At 41.6% G+C, this 23,372-nt stretch overlaps 1 protein-coding gene across 2 annotated transcripts in view; it reads left to right on the plus strand.

The window, feature by feature from the left end:
* Positions 1 to 23,372, plus strand: part of RETREG1 (reticulophagy regulator 1) — a 135,204-nt gene that overhangs the window by 98,048 nt on the left and 13,784 nt on the right. Inside the window, exon 1 of one of the 2 annotated variants that reach the window (XM_036896742.2) lies at positions 445 to 887. The exons of the other annotated variant lie outside the window; for it this stretch is intronic. Within the exon in view, the coding sequence (XP_036752637.1) occupies positions 853 to 887 (35 nt within the window). The 5' untranslated portion in view covers positions 445 to 852. Of the gene's footprint in view, positions 1 to 444; positions 888 to 23,372 lie in introns of those variants that run through there. 2 annotated transcript variants of the gene reach the window in all.

Raw genomic sequence — 23,372 nt, forward strand, 5'->3', positions numbered from 1 at the left:
GACTCCTGCACCTTAATGAGCCCAGCTATCAAAACATCTCAGACTCACAAACCTGGCGGTGTGCCAGTGTTGAGCTGCTTCCTGATGACAGGGAAGCCCGCAGAAGAAACCATGTTGTGCATGGACTCACATGCGTATGCATAGTTATCCTGAGCTGAGAAATCTAGATGACCCAAAGAAAGATTTTCTTGCAAAACAATATCCCTCAAAATAATTGTTTCTTGGCATTCCCCCTCTCCCCCACCTTTTTTTTTTATTCACGCAAGAGAGATCTTTGGCTGAGTGGCTAAGCATTCTCAGAACAAACAAGCCTCTCTACTCTGGCACGTAGACCTCATTTGCTTTCTGCCCTCCAGCTCCCTCCTGTGAGATCTGATAGCCAGGCTGAAGTTTCAAGCTCCCTGCGGCCACACCGCCCTGTGGTGGGGTACCTTGTCATGCCAGGAAAAAAAAGGAAAGAGAAAGGGTAGGCAAGCCCAGGTGAAGTCATCCCAATAAAGGTTAATAGCTGGGTGGTGACACCTTCTCACACGACCAGAGAGAAAATGCTGGGCAGCTGGGCAGCGCTTTCTCCCAGCTGCCTGTCACGGTACTGGGAGTAAGAGGTGACCTATTTATTTTTAGAAGGGGCAGTCATAATACCCCAGCTCTAGCTTCATTCAACAGGCAGGTGCTTTGGGAGTTTGTAAACACCTACTTTCTGAGGAAAGGAGGAGTGCTTTTTTTCCAAAAAGGAAAGAACTTGAGCACAGGGGTTTTCCCCTGCTGATACTCATCCTTAGAGTGGAGAAGAAACCATCGTGGGGCTAAGGGCTGTGTTCTCCACGGTAGTATTGTTTTTAAAGGGCAGAAATGCCTGAAGGTGAGGACTTTGGACCAGGCAAAAGGTAATTATACTATATATTTGCTTTCCTTGAGTCTATTTTATCTGCTAGTTGTCTTTTCAAAAATATTATGACTGATTTAAGAAGTAGTTTAAATTAACATTTTAAAAGTTAGGAATGAGATCCCTCAGTCCCAGTAAACTGTATTCTCTTTACCATGAAGTGAGAGACATAAAATTACCTACACCCTTAGAAACAGACACAAATAAGTGCTTTTTCTTGAAGGAGGACATGGTGGCCTGATATTTTTAAAAAGTGTCTCCTCCTATACCACGTAAAGTCTACTTGAATTTTGTGATTTTTTTAAACTTTAGATGATAGTTGTTGGAAATCTAAGCTGAACGGAATTGTAAAATGTTTTCATTTTAAAGAATTGGTTAACATTTTTAAAGGTTAAATAGTAGACCAATATACTTATTTTGATATTACAACACTTTCTTTTAACCACAGTTCTTATTTTTGAAAATGTGGCTAATTGTGCCCCAATATGCAGTACCTTAATTGTATCAGTGTTTTGATATCTAGCTCTAAGAAGGGAACATAGAGACAGGAAAGGAAGCAGCCTCTAATTCTTGCTAATATGAGCTTAACTTGTGCCCATGAGGAAAGCCTCCACTTCTAGCTCCATTGCTGCATTAATTCCTGTGAATCAGTTTCATTGGAATTCTGAAAGGGTCATTGACATTCAGATATGAAGAAGTAGAAAACTATTAAAAAAAGGAAAAAGGATTATTGCTGTTTTTTCTAAGAAAGTGGAAACTGGTAATTCTCTAGGAATAGGAGGGCCCAAGTATATTTTTGACCTTGTGTTAATGTGTGTTTGTGTGGATTATAATCAGTTGTAATCATGTCCTTAAGAGCTACTTTTCTGTTTACTTTTCTAGTTTTCATTTTCTTCCAAATTCCTTCTTAGTACATCAAAGAGGACATTAAGTTTATGTTTCATTGAATAATGAGACAACTTTCTATATAAAATAAGACATTAAATCATTTACTTGAAGACAACATTTATAAAAATGCCTAGATTTAGGAAATGGACTAACTAGTTAAGAAAATATTTTCAGAGACATTAAAATGTCAGTTTTGGTCTGAGATGATGGGTTGATCTTCTGGCGCTGTATGTGACCTCCTATGGCATTTTAACATTTCTGAAAGAAGCACTTTCTCTTTTTCTGTTTGCATTACAGCATTCTCACCAACTCTGCATAGAATTTTGCACAGAATAGGCATTTTTAATAAATACTAGTTGATGGAATGTATTTATAAACCATTTTAACATCACTAAATATCTAAGGGCCCCAATCATGTGAGAGGCTGAAGGGAAAGATTTGGCAGAAAAATAAGAGTTACCTAATGAAATGTAACATTGAACAATTAAATAGTAATTAATTACTGATCAATATTTTGAGCTATAAGTTTATGATCTAAACTAAGCAAACAAGATTTTTTTCTAAGAAAATATTTTACTAGTTACAAAGGATAAACAGACAAGGAGAGTATATGTATATATAATAAACACATATCTAACAATAATTAGTATTACCAAGGATGTATTTGCTGAAAATGGGAAACTTCCTCTCTCTTGAAGTTGTACCCTAGCCCCCACTTTTTTATCTTGATAATTCCCAGCTCTTAACAGTTGGTGGTTTTCTATGCAGTATACTTTGCTTTGCTTCACACATTTGTTTTTTACCCTGTCTGTGCAGAAAGTGAGAAAGGGCACCCCAGATGGGGAGGAAGTTTAGAGCTAGGCTAGAAAGAAAAGATTATATTCAAGAGGGAATTCTGCTCTTGCTAAATGTGAGATTGTGTGCCTTTGGACAACTCCTTTGGTGCCATGTCTAAAAAGAAAGAACTATTCTAAGTCTTGTGTCTGCTGATAAACTTGTTCCTAGGGCTCCAGTGTAGCAGGTTCTGGTTGAACCTCACATTTGGACTTCTTTATGTTACTTTAGTCTCATTTTGGAATTTGGTGACCCAAACTGCTCTGTAACTGGCAGTGAGCTAAATCTGACTTGGGTCTCTTAAATCAGTGTAGACCAAATGACATGAAGCTTCATTAGCAGGTCTGGATGCCTGACTGGCTGCATGATCTTCATGCCTGACTGCTTTATGCGCTAATGGTCCAAAGGCTGAAACACCATTCTATATTCACCAGATAGATAAACATGAACACAGCTGGAGGGGAGGGAGGCAGAGGACAGACCCTCCTCCTCTATCTTGTTGCCAGTAGTAAACACTCTTGGTAATGACCTCCAAAGACTCCATGCCAGTTTCAAGGTCAGGAGGTGAGGGGAGAGGGTGTGAGAGAATGCTGCAAAAGCGGCATAGGGAAGGCAGAAATCCAAGCAGGAAACTCTGGGTGCCAGAGAAGAAGAAAGCAAGTGGGGCAACAACTGGGGAAGTAGACGGGATCAAGAAATATGAGCAAAGGTATACCCTGGCCAGAGGCCCGGCTCTGCGTGGTTCCTTCTCCTGCCTCATTCTAGGCCCCACCTTGAGGCAGCACCCTCAGATGTGTGCAGTAGCCTGAGGGGCCCAAAGGGTGTGGATAGGTGACACATTCCTTATCCAGCTGCCAGGAAGGGGGATGCACATGAGGCTCCCAAGACTGAGCTCTGAATGTGTCTTATCACAGAAGCACCTCCACACCCGATAACTATATGTACACATTCATTGCTTCCCTTCACAGGTGTTTATAAGATGCTGCGTCTGAGCCAGGGTGTTGGGTTGGGTTAGGCCCCTGCTTTCATGTGGCAGAGTCTGAATAAGGCAGACACTTAAGTCAAAAAAAATTAGTAAAAAATATTCATTTTTAAAAAATGGTCATGTGAGAGGATGCCTGGTATGTGTGGGGTCTGGAAGAAGAGTTAAGAAGGCCTCTCTGAGGAAGTGCCTTGTTGCTGAGATGTGGAGGATGGGCCACGTGAGGGTGTTAGGAGAGCACACCTCGGGAAGGAGGCCTGGTGTCTGTACGCATCCCGAGAGGGCAGACACTGATGGCTGTTAAGAACAGAAATGCAGGAACAGAGCAATGTGTAGGAGAGAGGATTAGGTCAGGCCAGGCTCATAGTGCCTCAGAGGCCATGGTAAAAGGTTGGATGCTATTCAAAAAGGTGAGAAGTCCCTAGAGGGTTTCAAGCAAGGGGTTGGGTGTGTGGGGACACCTGAATTCTTCAGAGACACTATGGAGTCATATGCTTTTGTGTACTGGCCTGAAAACCTCTGCGCCATATGTAACTTCTCATGGAAACGTGGATTCTGAAGTGCACAAATGTTCTTTTGAAACATAACTAAGTTCATAAGTTGGGAATTAACCGGACACATATTTCAGAAATTAGTACAAGTTACATACCAGGAAACCCCAAGCACAGAGGCTGATATATATTCAAGACAGCACTGTTTATTAGGGAGTAGTTTGTGATCAGCCATCAGGAGGCAAATAACTGAGTGCCCTGCACAGTGAGGCTGACCTGCACTCTAGGGGCTTGGACTCAAGTTATACAGGCTTTAGCTCCTACAGAAGGAGAAAACAACTGTGGGTAGAGGGTCTGACCCGGTGAGGTAGGCTCTGAGTGTGTGACAGGCTCCAGTATCATTTTTTTTTGGATATCTCATATATCCATAGTAAGGACGGATGACTTGGTGACTTGCAACCATGGGACAAGGGAAAGAACACTGAAGGGCTGCCCCTTTGAAAATCACAGGTGGTAGTTAATTTATAGATTGTGCAGAAGTATCTACTTATGTTTTACCCAAATCAAATATTTAACCAGTAAGTAGGGGATATCACCAAGAGGACAGTGTGCAGTTTTACTGATTAAGAAGCAAAATGTTGGCTGCTAATCCAGAACTCTCTGAAGCGTTTTTATTGGACTTTTTATATAACATAGTAGAGACTTAAAAGTCTGATTGAAAAAGGCCACTGAGCCTCTAAAACTAATTCTGTAATAGCAATTTTGGTTGCTCACAGGTGGTAGTGCTCTGCTTTGGAGTGGTAAAGATTTTTATTTGGGTTCTGGACATACTGAAGGATGAGAAAACCAAAGCTTTTTAAGCTTTCAAAATGGCATTAGCAATTGCATTGAATTTTGTTCTTGGAGGATTTAAAATAAATTGATTTAAATATATTTTTTAATCCCGATGTTTTAATAATTCATGTTGGCTTGACTATAGGCTTAATTTTACATTGTTGATGAGGCTTATCATTTGATAATACTCTTTTTTTAAAATATGAGATGAGACTGGGAAAAGCCTCACAAAGAAATCTGACCAGCGTGCCCCTTCTCCAGCTTTCTATGACACAGGTTCCCATGAGCAAGCTTATTCCAGCCTTTATATGTCTGAAAAAGTCCTTATGCTGCTATTAGTTTTGAGACAGTCACAGAGAGGTGAAATAAACAAAAAAAGTTTACACAGCCATTAAGTAAAGGAGTTGCTGGTTGAAGGCAGGCAGCTGACTCCACATGTACAGTTACATGGTGGGTGTCACCCTAGGTGGACTTGATGCTCAGAGTCAGTATGGTTGGCACACAAAGATAAAGGAGAGAGAAGCTGGAGAAGAGGGGAGAAGTATATAGGGCCCCTCTGTGGGGCTTGTAGGTAATGGTGTGCTGGTAAGTGTTTAACAACAGGCTCTCTAGGGGGGGACCCCTGATCTTTAGCATTTGTTAATTCTTTTCCAAGCCACCCACATAAGGTGGGGTTGGAAAAGAGATGCCCAAATTGGTTCTGGTAAGCGTCTTGGGGTCAGCTCCAGCACTCACAGTGATGGTGGCCCCATGTAAGAGTTAGCATTTAATACTATGCTGCATCTTCTTCATTTATATATCCCCCAGGCATACTAGACATTCAGTAAAGGTTCGTTGAATAAATTAATGATTTCTTTTTCTTCCACCCTCTGACAGAGTCATGGAAAATGTCTCTCAGTCATAGAAAATGTTTACCACTTTTGAAATCCAGCTTTGACCCAGCTGGGCTAATATTTGAAATTGATTAAGAACATGGGGAACAATGTAATCTGTCCTTATTGCAAGAGAGTTTGTTTTGTGTGAGATATCTTCATTTCCAGTTAACAAGCAGCTTGCTTCCCAAATCGTTGGAGCTCTGCAAGAAGCCCCAGTAATCGAGCCCTTGTTGAAACTGAGTTCTGTTTTCTAAACATACCGGGTGACTAATTCTTTGCTATTCGTAAAATGTGATGAAGGGCCTCTTTGGTTTCCAGTGCCAAAAGAGGGCTGCAGCTGCTGTATGGTGGACGTCCCAGGGCTGTCCCAGGGCTGCAAACAGAAGCCATCCTTGACAGAGGAAAAGCCCACTTGTGCGGGCTTTCTTTACATCCAGTCTTTGTTTCCCTCACCGGGGAATCTGTGTCTAGATCCATTTGGTTGTCTTCTCAGTGCTAAATCTAAGTCCCACAGAAGATAGGTGACTAGAGGGGCTTGCCTAAGGGGCAAGGCACATATACAATATTGTTTTCCCACTAAAAGATGTTACAACTGTTCATTGAGAGAAATGAAAATAATATAGGGAAAATGAATATGAAGAAGAAAGGATCAACTGTGACCTTACTACCCTAAAAAATACTGTTACATTTTGTCTTCTAGTATGTCTTTGGACAGATTTTCTTTGCAAAATTATAATTGTATATGATAGACACAATTTTGTATGCTGCTTTTTTTTTTCCTCTCTCATGAGCATTTCCTAATGGCACTTAACATTTTGGAAGCATTTTTTAAATACCTGCAAAATATTCCTTTTGGATATTTCCACATATATTATTACTATATTGCTGAAAATTGGCTTGCTATGTATATGAGAATGAGGTATACAACTTTAGTCTTCTTAATTAGGGGGATGCATGGATGAGCTGCCAGTCTCCTAATGCCTGGGCCCAGAATCCTTTCTACCATGTCAAGAAACCAGAGTCAAGATTTGAGGGGAGAGGACATGGACCCCACTTTTTCTTGGGAACAATGTCAGCTAATTTGGAGACTTTATTTTAAAACTTGTAGAAGGAGAAAATAATGCTAACTTAATATTTTTAATAAGTTTTTATCAGCATTTGGAAAGATAACTGGGTGAACCTTTCAATCTGGCTCCCTCTTCTGCTCTTTAAAAAAACTGCAGACCAGTGACATCTCTTAACAGAGGAATGTTCCATCGGTCTAGTGCCTTGATGAATGTATTTATATAGAATGACTTTAGTTAGTTGAAGCTCATATCTTCAGACACACACACTATTTTAAACATTCTGCAGAGTGAGCTCAGGCATGGCCCTTGGAATTATGCAAAGCTGTTTTCACTCATGGCTGTAGATCCCAGCCTCACTGTTTACTAGCTGGGTGACCCTGGGCAAGTTTCTTAACCTCTGAATTTCATTGTGTTTGTTAGTATACTGGGCATAATAATACTTTATAGTTGTGTTTTATAAATTAAATATGGTATTAATCCACATTAAATATTTAGTGGCTTATACTTAATAATAGTAACACTTACCTGACTTACACACTGCCTTAGGTCACTTTTCAGTAAAAATACCCTAACCTTCTCTGGTCTAATCCTTGTAACTACCCCAGTTGCCTGTCATGACATATATGGGAGATACTCACTGTGTGTGACCCACCCACTCTCTCTAGATGGCGGCCTTGACCAGGGGTGTGTGCAGAAGCACCCAATGCATTCCAGGTTGGTCAGGCCTAGATGGTGTGTGTGTGCTTCATGTCTGGAACAGGGCCATGAGGGGGGCATGCTTGGTTCACGTTGTTTTGATTCTTCCTAGGATTGCTTTAACCCAAGTGAGCATGGGTGTTCTGCTGCAGACTATGTTTAGTGAAGGTATTTACCTCTTGTAGGGAGAAGGCAAGATGTCTGCCCAATGCATCTTACAGTGAGCTGAGTATCCACAGGAGGAAGTTCAGGTTCAGGACATGCATGTCTTCTGTCCAATGGGTTTGTTTTAATCTTATGAGCACCGTGAAACTAATAAACAATCATATTTCCATGTCTGATTTAGCCATTTGGAGGTAAAATTACAGCTCACTTCTGGCAAGTATGTGGGAACCTCTGGAATGCACTCCCATTGCTCTTCTGCCCTGGGCTTTCTTATTTTCTTTCCTGTCAGGCCTTTAGCCCCATTTTCTTGTACTGCACCCCTCACCCTCCACAAACCCCCCACCTCAACCAACCCCACCCCCATCCCCCTGCCCCATCCATGGCTACACAAGCTGTGTGCCAGTGCATCCAGATGAGAGAACCAGCTGGGGGCAGACATGCGTCCTGGGCTCTGACGCCGAGCTGTGCGCCCTGGTGTGGGGCTGCATCTCCTGCATGAAGGTGTGTGCCATTTTGTACAAATGCATTCTGTGAACTAATAGGCTGTGATCCCTTAGGTGTTTATTTTATCCCTTCTTTTCTATGTACTTTTATAAATGACCTTGAATACCTTGTGGACTGCTGTGAGATACAGTAATTACCAAGAGAAGAGCCTGTGCCACACCCAAATTAAATATCCACATATATATGAAGGAACAGAAAACTGTGTTCCATTCACCTAGTTTTTAACTTAAGACCAGTGGACAAAACGAGATTCAGTTCAGAGAAGGTTAGTTAAAGGTTGGAGACACAGTGAGAGAAACAGAATGTCTCAATTCCGAGTTTGAGAAAATAGAGCATCAGCTTGCAATGCCTACAGGAAGATTGCTTTGAAAATCAGTAATTTTTCTGCAGCTAACTTCTCCAGGGATTTCAGTTTGTTTCTGGGGCTGGTTAGCCAAATTTGCAGCCTGGTAAGAATGTAAAATAAAAACCAGTCCGAACTCAGTGGAAAGACTTCAGGCAGGAGTGAGTTAAAACTCTGTTTATGTTTTTCAACTGCTCTTGTGAAACCACCTGTAAACTCTGAAAGGGAAATACAGATGACCTCCTGAGGGCATTCTGGCTTCTAGCTCTTTGGCTAGAGTAATATGACTTCATCAGTGCTTTCTGTGAGATGAAATCAGGCAAGACAGTTTTACCCCCGTCTTGCTTACCTGTGTTTTTCTAATTTTCTCTCACTCTGCCATTCATTCATCTGCCATTCTCTTAGCTCCCCTTGTACCCTCACACCATTAACTGCCTTCTCTCGCACTTGGTACCTGCCACCGCTGAATCCAAAATTGGCAAAGGTGAGGGTCAAAACCTGGATGTAGCAATGCATGGCAATACATCTAGGTCACAAAGTGTCCTGATGCAGAAGTTGGGAAACAGTGTAGGGAGTGTCCCGGAAGTCCCTGGGAGAAACACACAAGTTAGGTGGTGGTCAAGAGGACAGTGTGTCACCCTGCTTCACGTGGATGACCTAATCCCTTCTTTAGGGGGATGAAATGACAGTCTTGAAGTGAGGGTTCCAAGCCAGGCCATAGTCTCATCCCCACTTCAGCCTCATATTTGCAGGCCTGCCCTGGGCGTGATTGTCACCCACTGGATAAATGTCACCAAGGGCTATTAGAGACATTGCTCTGTGGCTTTAGCAGTTTGTGGGGAGGAATCTCCCAACTGCAGATTCTTTGCCTCAGAAGTGGGGACTGCAGTTGTACGTACCTGACATGGGAAGAGGTGCGGAAAAGACTTGAACCCCCAAACAACCCTTCTCCCTGGTAACTGATTTATGAGGTGCTGCTGTGTTTCGGGAGTGGAGACAAGTGCTCCGGATCTGAGCACCCACCCACAGGCGGTGGTGCCTAAGGAGTGTCATGTAGTAATTACCAGTGTGATGTAGCCTAGCTGTAAACAGAGCAAGTAGATGTGCACAAATATTATTCTGTGACTCAGGAAGTGACATCTCATAGTGGTGTTTTAGTTGAACTACAGAAAGTGCTTGTTTTGAAACCAAACCAAACCCATCTGTAAGGGAGTAGCTTCAAATTATGCCTGTAGAAAGTGTACCTATAAACCTCCCTTTTAGATAGGGTGACGGGATTACAGATGTGCTTGTTTTTTTTTGGAAATTACTAGTGTCCACTTCTTAGAGCTCTTTCTGTGCAGGAATTACAAATAATGTGGCATATGTATGTTTACAAACACCCGGGTCTCTTTTCTAACATGTTAACAAAATGTTTCTGGAGAAGCTTGTTAACATAAGTGGCAGATAAGTTGCCTTCCAAAGTAACTAAACTGAACATGAATTCTAAATAGTCATAGATTCTCCATTGTGAAATATTTTGAAAACTTCCTTTTAGAAGCATATTTGTTTGTGCTAAGACTTAGAGATGTAGATTCCGTTTTAAAAGGAATGCACACATAGATAAATTATAAGTCTAGACTTCATCCACTCGCTTGCTGACACAAGAAGAGATTTGCTAAGTAAACTAAGACACAACAGACACTGGCATTGACAATAAATGAAGTTAACTGATAATCCCTTTTTTGGGCACAGCAGAGGGGAAAAATGGGAAGCTTTTGGGCTCCATAGGGCAAGTGTTGAGGAGTTGTTGGCAAATGGCTTCATTCTCTCATGCCAACTTCTCTAAACTGGTGCCTGGAACTCTGATAAGGATTGTGAGTCCTTGTCAGGAAGGTTCTGGAAAGAGTGTTATGACAAATTATAGTGGGAGGGAAGAGCAATGTTTGGGAGGGCAAAGCAGTTATGTGGGTGAAGTGCGCTGTGCCACGGCAAGACTTGAGGTGCACAGAGGTGGGGGGAATAATCTTTGTTTAGATAAACCTTAAAAGACCCTCAAAGTTCTTAGTGATATAGATGACACCTTGACTTTTTCCCCTCCATTAGTTACTAATATTCTAAGGCTTGAGACCTTAGCAACTTTACCCAGGAAAAATCTGAAGGTTAGATGTCTCTGCTAAAACCTGGGTAAACTTCTAGGTCAAGGCCTATTTATTTATTTATTTATTTATTTTGGTATCATTAATATACACTTACATGAGCAACATTGTGGTTACTAAATTCCCCTATTATCAAGTCCCCACCACATACCCCATTACAGGGCAAGGCCTATTTTAAAATCAGAAGGAACCCTTTCTCCTTGTAACACTTTACAAGTCAAATCTGGCATATGACGGCCCCACCAGCACTATGACAAGAAATTGCGTGCTTATACTTCATTTATTGTTTGTGGTAGGACTATTCTTTCATCCCACCACTAGATCAAGCCTGGGAGGCTGGTGAATTGGAGCTGGAAAGACCTGGGTTCTGATCCTGGTGGTGCTACTTTTTGGCTGTGTCTGCTTTCTCATCTGGCAAATGGGGGCACTTACCCACCCAGGCATATCGTTGTGAGGATTAGAGATAATATATAACAAAGCTCCCAGTGTAGTTCTTGGCACTCGGTACATGCCTAATACATGGGAGGTGTTCTTACAGCAGAAGCTCTTTGAGTGGTCCCTAGTCAGCTGCTGGGTTAATCAGTGCCCTTCCTCATTGCTGTGTGACCACCTGGCTGGAGCCCATGACACCCTGAACCTAGCAGACTAGTATAGCCCAGAAGCCAAATACACTCTGCAGCCTTTTATTGTAAATCAAATTGTATTGAAACACATCCATTTGCATATTATCTGTGGCTGCCCTCATGCTATAGTGACAGTTGAGTACAGAGGTCATATGGCCAACAAAGCCAAAAGTATTTGCTATCTAGCCCTTTACAGAAAATGTTTGTCCACCCCTTCTCTAGTATATAACTGCTACCATTTGAGTTGTGTTCCTACCAAGTCAGTGTGTTTCTCAAACCTCTCAATGCCCATTGTTGTTGGTATTGTAATTGCGTAATTTTAATTAAATTTTGTGAGCTGATGAAATAAGAAATCAAAAGGAGGATTGTGGGGGATTCTGCTGATTGTTCCCAAATACCTTATTTCCTTTCCTCTGTAATAGAATCCCAAGTTTCAGTGGGATGATGACAACCAGTAATTGAATTACATATCCTAGGGTCTGCCACATCCAGGCATGGCCATGTACCTACATTCCAGCCACTGGCCATGCAGCTTGCAGGCCATGACTTTAAAGAGAAAGGAAGTGCCCTCTGCTTCCCCTTTCTCCTTCCTGCTGGCTGTAATGTGTATGGGGTGGCAGGAGCTGCAGTAACTATCTTGGATCATGGAGTTGAAGTGTGATGGTCAGAGGACCTGAGCATCAAGACAGAAAGAGCCTTGGTCTTCAACATTATGAAGATTCCATCTCAGCCCTGAACCACTGTGCTCTCTTGTTCAGACCACTGTCACTTTGATATTTGGTACAATAGGTGAACTTATATCTGAACACATACAGCTGTTTGCCTCTGTGAAAACCCAGTTGAGCATTGGAGTCAGTGAGGGAAAGTTGCTAATAAATACTGCTTTTTAAAAAAAGTGACAACTAACTAAAAAGATCAGTGGCAGATGGTTATAAAATGTAGAATGGGATCCTCTAAGTGAGTTGTTTGACTTGTCTTTAAATTCCTCCTCTTTAAATAAATGAAAGTAGAAAATCATGGAGCATCATGGGGGTGTGTTTTGTGTAAGAAGACCAGTCTTTGTTCCTAACTCTTTTGGCAGTTTTAGAACGCCTCAGCACATATGAGTTGATGTTTGTTGGATCAAGTTTGATCGCCCTGCAGGTGTATGGCTTGGTTTGTGGGTCCCATCAGCATTCAGGTTATTTCCTCAGTCAAAGAATAGTCATCTTCATTTCTTGTTAATATGATTTGGAATTAATAGATAATCTGTGCCATCCTAGATAAGGGATAGGGGAAGTTACCTAATACTGAAAAGCATCTTAGAAGTAACCACTGTTTGCAATACGTAAGGTAAGATATGATAAGCCCTTTCAAACCCCATGTGAAAACCTGAGAAAGAAGATTTCAGTATTCCCAGGTAATTAGGCTGTGACATTTAGCAGAGCCAACTGATTTTGGTAAATTTACCTTTACGTTCTAACCCCTATCGCTGAAACCTCCAGCTCCATGTTTCCAATAAAGTTATAGGTCTCTGCTTGGACTTAACACAGAATTCTAGTTGTATGTTTTACTGACTTGGCAAAATAAAGATAAGAAACTAGCGAAGGGTGCAGCACATAGGCCATGGTCCTGGATCAGGCTGGCTAAGCCTGCAGAAGGCAGGCTTGCAGAGCACCCCCTGTGGCCTCGGAGTCACCAGGGGCCTAGAAATCTGCACTCCATTGTAAAGGAATGACACAACTCCTGATAGAGCTTTAAGTTTCACTATTACAGGACCACAAACATTGGCATAACCTGGGTTTGACATTTTACATTTTAATATCTTCACAGCCTCAGAAAATGGGAGTAGACTGGGTCTTTCTCAGGTCATTAGGTCTGTTTGCTGGGAACCCCTCTTAACCTGAGATCTGACACTATGACATTAGTTCTTGATGTATCACTGACAGCTACTGTCTAAGATTCTCTTTTCCATGAACATCAACAGGGATGCTTAAGGGATATTGCCAGCTTTAAATATTCCTCTCAAGTTAATGTGAATTTCTAAATCTACTCTTTATATGACAAAGTAAGTGTTTATTTCATAGAAGTAGCGGTCTTATTCAGAGTTTTCCTGAATTCAGCTTTTCAAGGAAATATGTGAATGGGTAGATACTTTCTGGATTTTAAAATCCTTGAGCAGAAGGTGGTGTTGATCATCCAATCCACCAAGTACTCAGCCCAGTATCCATGGACTCTCTGATTTCCTGACATATTTCAAAGTGGGCCATGCTCCAAAAAGCACTAATATCCAGTCTGGCCCAGCTCATTATTTCATAGACTCAAAGAGACCTGAGTTCCTCCTGTGGTTTAGTTAGACCTCTAGATGGCCTCCCACAGACCTCTGTGGTTGCTGTGTCACTGATCTTTGTATTATTGTATTCCCATGTTCTTTAGCATAATTTGTTAAAAGAACATTAATATCATTTGCTCTTACGATTCCAAAGAGTTGATTCACAACAGATTTCACAGAGTTGATTCATTCCTGGCTTCTCCGGCTGTATATTCAAAATAAGGTTAATTTTTTAAGTGACCCTAATCATATACCAAGGTCTCTATTGGCTGTGATGTGTAGAGGGATCACCCAAGCCATGTGGGATCTGGATAGTTTTGTTACAGATGACATAGATTAGAAGGCACAAGGCTTTTGTTTATGACAAGAGAAGCAATGGCATACCTCTGTCTTTAAAAACAATCAGCTTTTCTAGAACCCAGCGTTTGGATGAGCCATTTTTTCCATTTCTTAAAAATGTATTATGATAACATGAGCTAGAGGGAAAAAACAGAGGGAGAAGAATGCGCATGATAGATTCAGTTCTGATCAAAATATTACTCTAAGGCATAAAAGAGCTTCCAAGACAATGATGAAAGGAGATACGTATGTCTCTGTGTTCCTTTGCATGTTTGTTTAAAATAGTCATTGTGCTGTTCATTAATAACAGGTGATTTTCTTTGGCTGTCTGGCTTCATTGGTTCCATTTGGGCTGTGGTCAATTCCCTGAGCGCTCATTACCTTTGTGGCTCTCACCTAGGGTTATGAGCACCCAACCAGGTCAGGACAGAATGTTTCACACACTCAATCGATCTACTTAGCAGTGTGAGACAATCCTTGCAATGTCTAGGCCCAGTTACGTGTTATTTCATGGTAATTCTATCCTTTGGTTCTGGGTGGTTCTCACGCAGGAAAAGTAGTGACTAAGGTGGACCACAGAGCTATTTCACCTTACTAGAGGATCTTATTGAATCCATTTCATGTAACTGAATTATAGAGTACAAGCAGAAGATGGGATAATAATAAACTCTGTGTGTAACAAACAGGAAAGCATTTAAGATTTTACTGACTGGAAAATGCAGTAAACAGTGAGCTGGAGTGAGTGAGAGGAGTAAGGGGTATAGGTATTACATTGTGCTGAAGGATCTGTGGTAGGTGTGAACTGATGCATCAGTTTCCTGTGATACCTGATGTAGTGAAGATGGCTTTCCAGAAATGGCTAGACTATCGGGCAAGCGCGTGATCTCTAATACTCTGGCTGGGCGGTTTACCTGCACATAAAGCACTTGTGGCAGCCATTAGATTCTCCTGAACACCATGGACAGAACCTTGAACTCTGTGCACAGAGATCTCTACAGTAGGTAAAAATGCAGGAGGATGGACTAGATGGGCAGGCATCTCACTGACATAATAAAGTTCAGCCTAGATAATTCAAACCCCACTTATTTGGACTGAACTACATTTCACAGGGGAATATTAGTTTTTAAAAATTAGGTTTCCTGAGCAAATTAATAATGTGAATAGAATCAAGTGTAGGAGAAACTATTTAAGTAACTTCTTGGGACTTCTTTAAATCTTTATATGTAAAATATACAATGACTATTAGCATGGTAACTAGAAATACACTAAAGGGTTATTTCAGTTCATGATTTGCCAAATTCCTATTGCTATTCCATGTGTATGAGAGAGGGTGGGAAACATTACATGGACAGGATGCATGAATTAATTTTTACAACTTTATTTCCCTAAAGAAACTATGAGTAGGAAATCGAACTTCTCTTGGAATCTGTCCTCACCCCAGGGCATTACCCACTGCACACTCTTGCTAGGCAAAAGGTTCCCTGCCAGTCACCATTTCTAGCTTTTCTCTCACACATCCCTTTGCCTTTTAAAAGATCTTTCCAGATTTCTGACATCACTTTGGGAAGGTAACCTCCACCAGGTGCCCTCCACACTCCCACTATGTCCATCTTCCTTACATGCTTTTGTTGAGTTTTGCATTGTACCCATGTACCACTAATACGTGTAGTATTCACACAGTAGCTTATTCTTAAAATCTGCTTTTGAGGGAGGCCAGTGACAATGAGGTTCTCGTATTTTCCATGACTGATAAGATTGATCCTCCTGGGTGTGTTCCTTTAAAAGGCACTGATGTCATTCAGTGGCTGGCTTGTATATAAAGATAAATATGAGGTGTACTTTTCAAAGGACGGGGATGGTAAAGTGGCCTATAACTTAACAGTCCAGCATCTTGAATAAATATCTCAATGAGTGGTAGTCACTCCAAGTTTGCCATACTCCTTGGCAACCCCTTTATCACAAAGACTGACACATTTCCAAAAAAATTAATCTTAATTGATCTTCATAATAAAAGACCTTGGGAGGAACTCCATCATTCAGTCTGTTTGGGTTGTATATACCTATACAGACTCAGTGCGATGGCTCAAACAAAATCAGTAATTATATATACTGTTAATGAAACTATTTTCACTTTCATTAATGTTTGCACAAATTCTTGAGTGTTGTTGCAGAAGTTTAGGTTTCATATAACTAGACAAGGGTGAAAAAATCAGGGAGAAGACATTTCCTTTTTACTCCAACTACAGTAAATCCTGTATTTGCACTTCATTGGAAATTGTGGATCCCAGCAAAAGACAAAGAAAGGCGTATATCAAAATCAGCAGACTTGCTTCCTGATGACAATTTCTGTGTTCCTTCAAGAACATTTCTTGCTCAGATATTATCTGTCCCTCAGGGATAAAGTAGAAGCCTTTTCTTCCCTCAGAGACAGCGACTGAAGCAACTCTTGGCATTCACAGATGAAAGGGTGTTTATCTCCTGCGTGTCTCAAGTAGTTGCTTGTTCTGAGATAGTAAAGGAATTTAAATTGTTCATGCTCTGGGCTTATGAAAATCTGGTTGTTGAGAAGTCAACAAAATTGAAAACGCTGGAAAATGACTTCTAACTGGCATCTGTAGAAACCAGAATTACATGAGAAGTTCCTGATGGCGGCTGAGTGCCAGCCTTCCAAATCATCTCAGTGGATTGGATAATTGATCTCTGCACTCAGGGAACAGACAGTGCACAGAGAGGGAGGGGGAAAGGACAATTTCACAAAGTAACTGATAGCTGATTCGTCTTGAAGCTAGATATAAAAAGAGAGAGAGGCGCAAATATAACATCAAGTTGCCCTGAGGAGGGGGAGGCTCAGCGTCTCAGGGCAGAAAAAGCCAGCCCACAGGGGGCACCTCCTGGTCCCTGGCTGTGGGAGAAGGAGTTGCTCAGGTGGCTAATGGGCCTAAGAAGCGAGGAGTTCAAGTTGAGTGCTCTGTAATTTTTTAATCTTGTGTTTGCTTATTTAATCCTCCCATTGACACATCTTATTTACTTTGTCGTGGTTCTAATTCTGTGGGTGTTCGTGCAGAGAAACATGTCCCTGTTTTTATGTTGCCTACACACACTCACACATAAACACACATACATGTGGAGGAACATATGTATCCCCAGGATTTAAAAAAAATTCTAACACATTGCACTAAGAAATGTTAAAATCTGTAATGGGATACTGACTGACCTTTCTAAGAAAAATTCGACAGGAATTAACATCAACAGATGTTCACCACCAACAGAGAGCATGAGACCATTAGTCACTAGCCAGAATGAGAGGCTGTGAGGACTCCAGGCCAAGGCGTATTTATAGGTGGGATGGTTGGAGCAGCTGCTTGTCACTGTTGCTAGGTGACAACTTAGGTTATTACAGATACCTTTTTAAAGAGTTTGTCAATATGGGATGTTGACATTGTTAACTTGCTGAAAAATACTCTTTGGCTTCAATTTCCAGTTTCTATAAAATCAAGTGTGAAGTAATGTTTATTCTTTGGAGGTAGTATGACAGAATCCTAACCATCTTTGGAAATGATTATTGCAATTTGAGTTCTTAGGGATATGGAAAACCTAAAAAATGACTGCAAAGGTGGTGTGTGGGGTGGTGTGTGTGTGGGAAGCTGTAGGGGTGGCACGGGTGTGTGAGCATGGGTGTTTGAGAGGAAACAAGAATACCTGAACATACTCTGCAGTGAACTGAAGTTAACCAACAAAAACAAAAAAGGTACTCATTTTTCTCTATGTGAAAGTTGGTTATTCGCCAGTGTTCACATTCGGGCCCACTCAGCTTTACAGTCCCAGCCCTGTTCTCTGTGGGTATCACATATGCTCCTGTGGGTCATGTGAGAGTGACGTCTGCAGAGAGTGCCTGTGGACTCAGGCATCCCCAGGGAGAAGTCAAGCATTTCGACCCAAGTTTTGCCAGAAGGAATTCCACACAAAGTACTTCCCAGTTCAGGAAATTTTTGAAGGAAATAAAGCATATTTCCTAATTACCTAATTTTGAAGGCAGTGTTGGCTTCCAAATTCTGGGGACTTTTTGTCTATTATTTTGCATAATTGTATATATATATATATGTGTGTGTGTGTGTGTGTGTGTGTGTGTGTGTGAATCCATGATCGTTAATGCTGATAGGTGATGTATAGAAACATTCAGATAAATGAGTAAAAAATCACACATGGTGTTGCTAAATAACCATTTTGGTATTTTTTTCTATGTTTGATAGCCATATATTCATTAATTCATTCAATATTTGATGTGTCTCATACATACCAAGCTCTGTTAGCTGTTGAAGACAGAGCTATGTCCTCAGATTCCTTCATGGAATTTTGCAGTCTCATGGAGAGTCAACATTACAAACATAAATGAACTACAATTGATCGTTGCTACAAAAGAAAATGACAAAATGTCAGCGGCAAGCCTAGCCAGGTTCACTCCCTTCTCAGCCTGTTTTCTCATAGGTTAAACTGGAGATAAGTCCAGTCCCTACCTTGCAGGGTGTTGTACTGAAGGAGATGGGATGAGGGCTCAGGCGGAGAGGATCTGGTGAGGAAACGGATACGGCGCTCAGCACAGCGTCTGGCGCAGGAGCTCTCAGCAGTGCCACTGTGCTCAGTATCACTGTCTCGTGGTATGGAATCCTGGCTTAGCAACAGCTGAAGGAATGGAGGGAGAAAATAGGAACCGAAACGCCTTGGTCCTTAGTTGCTTTCACCTAGGAGCCAAAGTGGCTTTTTAGATATTTATCTTCCTGTAGTTTGGCATGTAGGGATCCCCTCATGCTGCCCAGGTTATGCTGCGCTGCCCTCTCCAACTCGCGTCCGACGTGATCCCAGTGTTCCAGACCGGGCAGCGTTCTCCCCGTGTCTCAGCGCTCTTTGTGAACGTTCTCAGTTCCATTTATTACAGCCGTATTCCATTGGGTATTAGTTCTGTGACCTTGAGCAAGATTGATCATGTATATGGGCGTCAGTTTCCTCATCTGTAAGACAGGCGTATGAAGTAGCGCCTTATGCAGAACTTGGCTCTAGGGATTGACTGAGAGAGTAAGTTTACAGCATATAAAACAGTGCCTGGCCCTTGGTGTCAGCTTTCCTTCTTATTTCATGCTGCCTATGACCCCCTTTACTTGAATTGTTGACCAACTGCCTTGACTTGAATTCTTCACCCTATTTGTGTCATTCCATTTCAAAAAAAAAAATTGTTACCTAAATAAAACTGTCATACTTAACTCTGTGTAATCTTATTCCATAACTCTTTTTAAGTAGTTGTTTCTACCTCATAATTTAAAATCTACAGCTCTCCATTGCTCCCACTGAAAGCAGTAGTATTTTATTTAGTGTTGTAAATACCAGAAACCAAACTGAAGCCAGCTTCAGGCCAAAAGGGAACTGACTGCCACAAAGGGGGTGTCCATGGGTGGCTTTGCCAGGGCCTTACCTCGTGGGCCTGGCAGAGCCTGGAGCCCACAGCAGATGGTTCAGTGCTCTCTCCCCACCCTACACACCCCCGTGTGAAGCCTCCCACCCCCATCCTCTCTGCCCCCTCCAGGTTGCTGTTTCTTGTTGGTAATCATCTCTTCAAATCTAAAGCCCAAGAAATATGTAGAAGATTTGAGTTTTGATGTTTTAAAAAATCTAATTTTTTACTTTTAAATGTAACAGCTATAAAATAACTTTTTGACTTATGTTCCCTAGCGTATGCCAAAAAGATTTATTAGCTTATAAAATGCACAATAATGAAAAGATGGTATTGTATTCTTTACAGATTATCCTCGCAGATCCAGTCCCCAACTTTGTTTTAAAATTCTTTTCTTCCCCCAATAGCCTTAGGTTCAGTTAAGTGTCATTTTATACAGGTGAGTTTCATGAATCACGAGTGAGCATGTGTGAGATCATTTTGGGGTCACATGTTAGCTTTCACCTACTGGTGGGGGCTTAGTCACCTCCAAATCCCTGGAGCCAAGAATGGTGACCGACCGTCAGCTGTGCTCAGTGTATATTTATTGAACGGAAGGGAAGTGATACTGGGAGAGGTTTATTCTCTGTCAAGATTCATTGGTTTCAGCATTATTTTTTCTAGTGCTCAAAGACACTGGGTGAGATAGATGAACCAGGCTGCTCGCACATGGTGTGTCTTACAGAATCACAGTCTATTTTTAAAAACAGCACAAACATATACACTTCTTAGTCTTACAGAGCCCCCTAATGGAGAGGACTGCGTGCTGCATTTCTGAAACTGAGCGCCTTCGGCTCCCTAAGTGGCCACGAAACTGTGCAAGACACAGATTTGACTTCTAATGTAAACTTCCAACATTGCTTTTGATAAATGTATTTTTCAAAGAAAAAAAGTTCACAGTAATTTGAAAGCTAGGTATGAAAGGAAAAAAAAATCATTCAGATCCCAGTTTGTGTAAGTTATTTGGTTCGTAACAAAACTCACCAGTCGGTATTCATACAAATGACACAGTTCAGTTACTTAGAATCATTTGGTCCTTGTAAGCCTTGCTTTTAAGACTTATTAGGACGAGAACAGCATTTAGTTGAGGACTAACTACTCTCCGCTGCTGAGGCAAGGCCCTTGTGAGAACTACACCGAGGTGAATTTTGAGGTTTTGCAGTCTGGTCGGTGGCACCAGGCGTCCTTCGGGGCTGTGCGAGCCTCAGGCTGATGGCTCGTTTCTGCCTCTGGGTTCCTCACACACATGCCCTCAGCAGAAGCCCTGGGGACCCCTGCAGACAGTCAGCGTTCCCTCTGCAGACTCCACTCTCTCCCCTCTGTTCTGCCCACTGTAGCTCCTTTGCTCTTCAGTCTGGACTCAGGCCATTGCCAGGATGCACCCGGTTGCCCCCCATGCCCCCTGTGCTGGCCAATCACAGGACTGACTTAACCAGATTGGCATTTTTCTTTGCATGATGTCCAGGGTCATAAAAAACATTGTTTCATACATTTTGCTTATTTTTTCTGTTTTCAGTTGCTTTGATGGGAGGGCAAACTGGGTCCCTAATATATCATCTTGCCTGAAGCAAATTCCACTTGTCTTTAATTACTTTTATTGAAGTGTAGTTGATTTACAGTAATGTATTGGTTTCAAGTATACGGGACATAGTGATTCCACAGTTACCTACATTATTAAATGCTCACTCCAACTAGTGTAGTTACAATATAATTTCACTTGTATATAGAATCTGAAAACAAAACAAAACGAAATGAACAAAATAATAGACTCATCAATACTGAGAAGTGCGGGTGGTTACTGTAGGGGAGGGTTAGGGTGGGTGGGTGATATAGGTGAAAGGGATAAAGAGGCACAAAATTTCTGTCTTTACTTTTCAAATGAGAATTCTATGTAGTGAATTCTTATGGGGAATTTCTCTTAGGGCAAGAAACACCTGCCTCCGTATAGCACAGAGAAGACAAGTAGTGACTCTATAGCATCTTAAAGCTGTGCTGAGCACTGCAGAGAGACAGTGACTGCAGTGGGGTGTGGGGTTACTTGGTAATATGGGTGAAAGTTATAACCACAATGTTGCTCATGTGAAACCATCATAAGATTGTATATCAATGATACCTTAAAAAAAAAAAACCTACCTCAGAATCACCTGGGAAGTTCTTCAAAATGCAGATTTCTGCCCCCCCACCCCAAGTCTGCTCCATCTAGGGATGTGAATCTCTGGAGTCAGGCCTGATGGCTGCTGTTCACACAGTGCCCCGGGGGTCCCCACACATTCAGTCTGGGAGGACCTAAAGGATGGCCTGAACAACAAATGTATGTACTTAGTTGTATTCTAATAGGGACGTGAAGGCAGAAAGAAGAGATGGCTTCAAATGCCACCAGGAAGCCAGAGCTCCCTTCTGTGGTAAGGTGAGCTGCTTGTAAGAGGAGCCATCTTTCTGATTTTTATTCCCTTAGAGTTTTACAGGCAGATGAAACCATAAATTCTTCAGCAGCTGAGAAAGCACTTTGCTCTGACTTTGGGTTCTTGGATGAGTCATTGCTCGCCTTGATCATGCAGGAAGTCCTTTGTCAAGAATCTGTCTGTTAGTATTTGTTAAGAAGGAAAGGGTAACTAAATGCAATCAGCCAGCAAGTTAGTCTTGTACCTTTTCTCGGAAGGCAAAGCTGCAGGTCCTTGGGCAAAGCCCATTTGAAAGACAGCAGGCCATGAGGTCCTGGGAATTGTGCCTTCCCACTTGAAACCACCGGAACTGGATTCACTGGGAATGCAGGAAGTTGGGGATAGTGGTCCTCATCTCGTGGCTGGAGTACGCAGCAGATTCACTCCTTGGTGGAGGCGTGAGCGGAAGAAAGAGGTGCAAGGAGGAAAGAAAGGGGACAGGAAAGAGGAAGGGAGGGAGGGAGGGAGGCAGGAAGGAAGGACCAAGAACTTCACCGTAAAGGCATATTCTCTGCCCTGGAATATTACACTGAAGCAACTGGTAACTAACTTTCTCCCTTGGATGGGCTTCATTTATAAATGTATATTCTTTGGTTAAGAACTTGGTAAAGCAGCAAACTATTTTTGAGCCTCCTTTTATGATACTTGGACCTTTACACTGCCAGTTGATCAGCACCCAAGATGGCGGGAAGACAGCCGCACACCGTGTAAAAGAACTGTTTCCCAAGCATCGTCCAGTACTCACAGGAGATCCTTTCTCTGGTTATGTGTTTTCCAGACAAGGCTCTCTAGGAAAACCTAGAGTCCCATATGGAGCAACTCTGTGTGTGGGGGTGGGGGTGGGGGTGGGGGTCATACCTGTATTAACTTCAGAACCAACAAAAACTGAATACCTGTAGCACGGTTCCCTTCTGTGTCCTTTTTGTTGGTTGGAAATAACAATACTAACACACCAAGTATAACATAGGACACAAAAGGGGAACTTGATAACTTTTTATGAATAAAGGAGTGAGGTAATGGATGCTTGGATACTGGGGTTTCTTCTTCTCCACTTAAAGCCCACTATGAAAACAGGTCAGATCCTAAAATGCAAAACAGAGTTTTTAGTTATTTCATTGTGATATGTATTAAGCACCTTAAGTTACATGAAGACTTTGCCATAACGTCATCTCTTTGGAGATAATTTAGATAATTTAGACTAGACTCCTTTCCAATTTTAGGGCATTTGCTTCCTAGAGTAGTGAAATATGTATACAAATGTGTCACCTCTGAGACATGAATTCTAAAGATAGTATAAGAACAAGGTTCCGACTTTTATATAAAGTATCATTTATTCAAAAAAATAGTAAATAAGAGCTATCTATGATAAATATGCATATATATGTGTAGCTTTAAGAACAATAATAAGTCAGTTTTCATCTCCTAAGTTAAGAAATAGAATATGACCAGTACTTGATAAGCAGTGCCTTGCTC

The sequence above is a fragment of the Manis pentadactyla genome, chromosome 2 (genome assembly GCF_030020395.1).
Source record: "Manis pentadactyla isolate mManPen7 chromosome 2, mManPen7.hap1, whole genome shotgun sequence".
NCBI classification, from domain to species: domain Eukaryota; kingdom Metazoa; phylum Chordata; class Mammalia; order Pholidota; family Manidae; genus Manis; species Manis pentadactyla.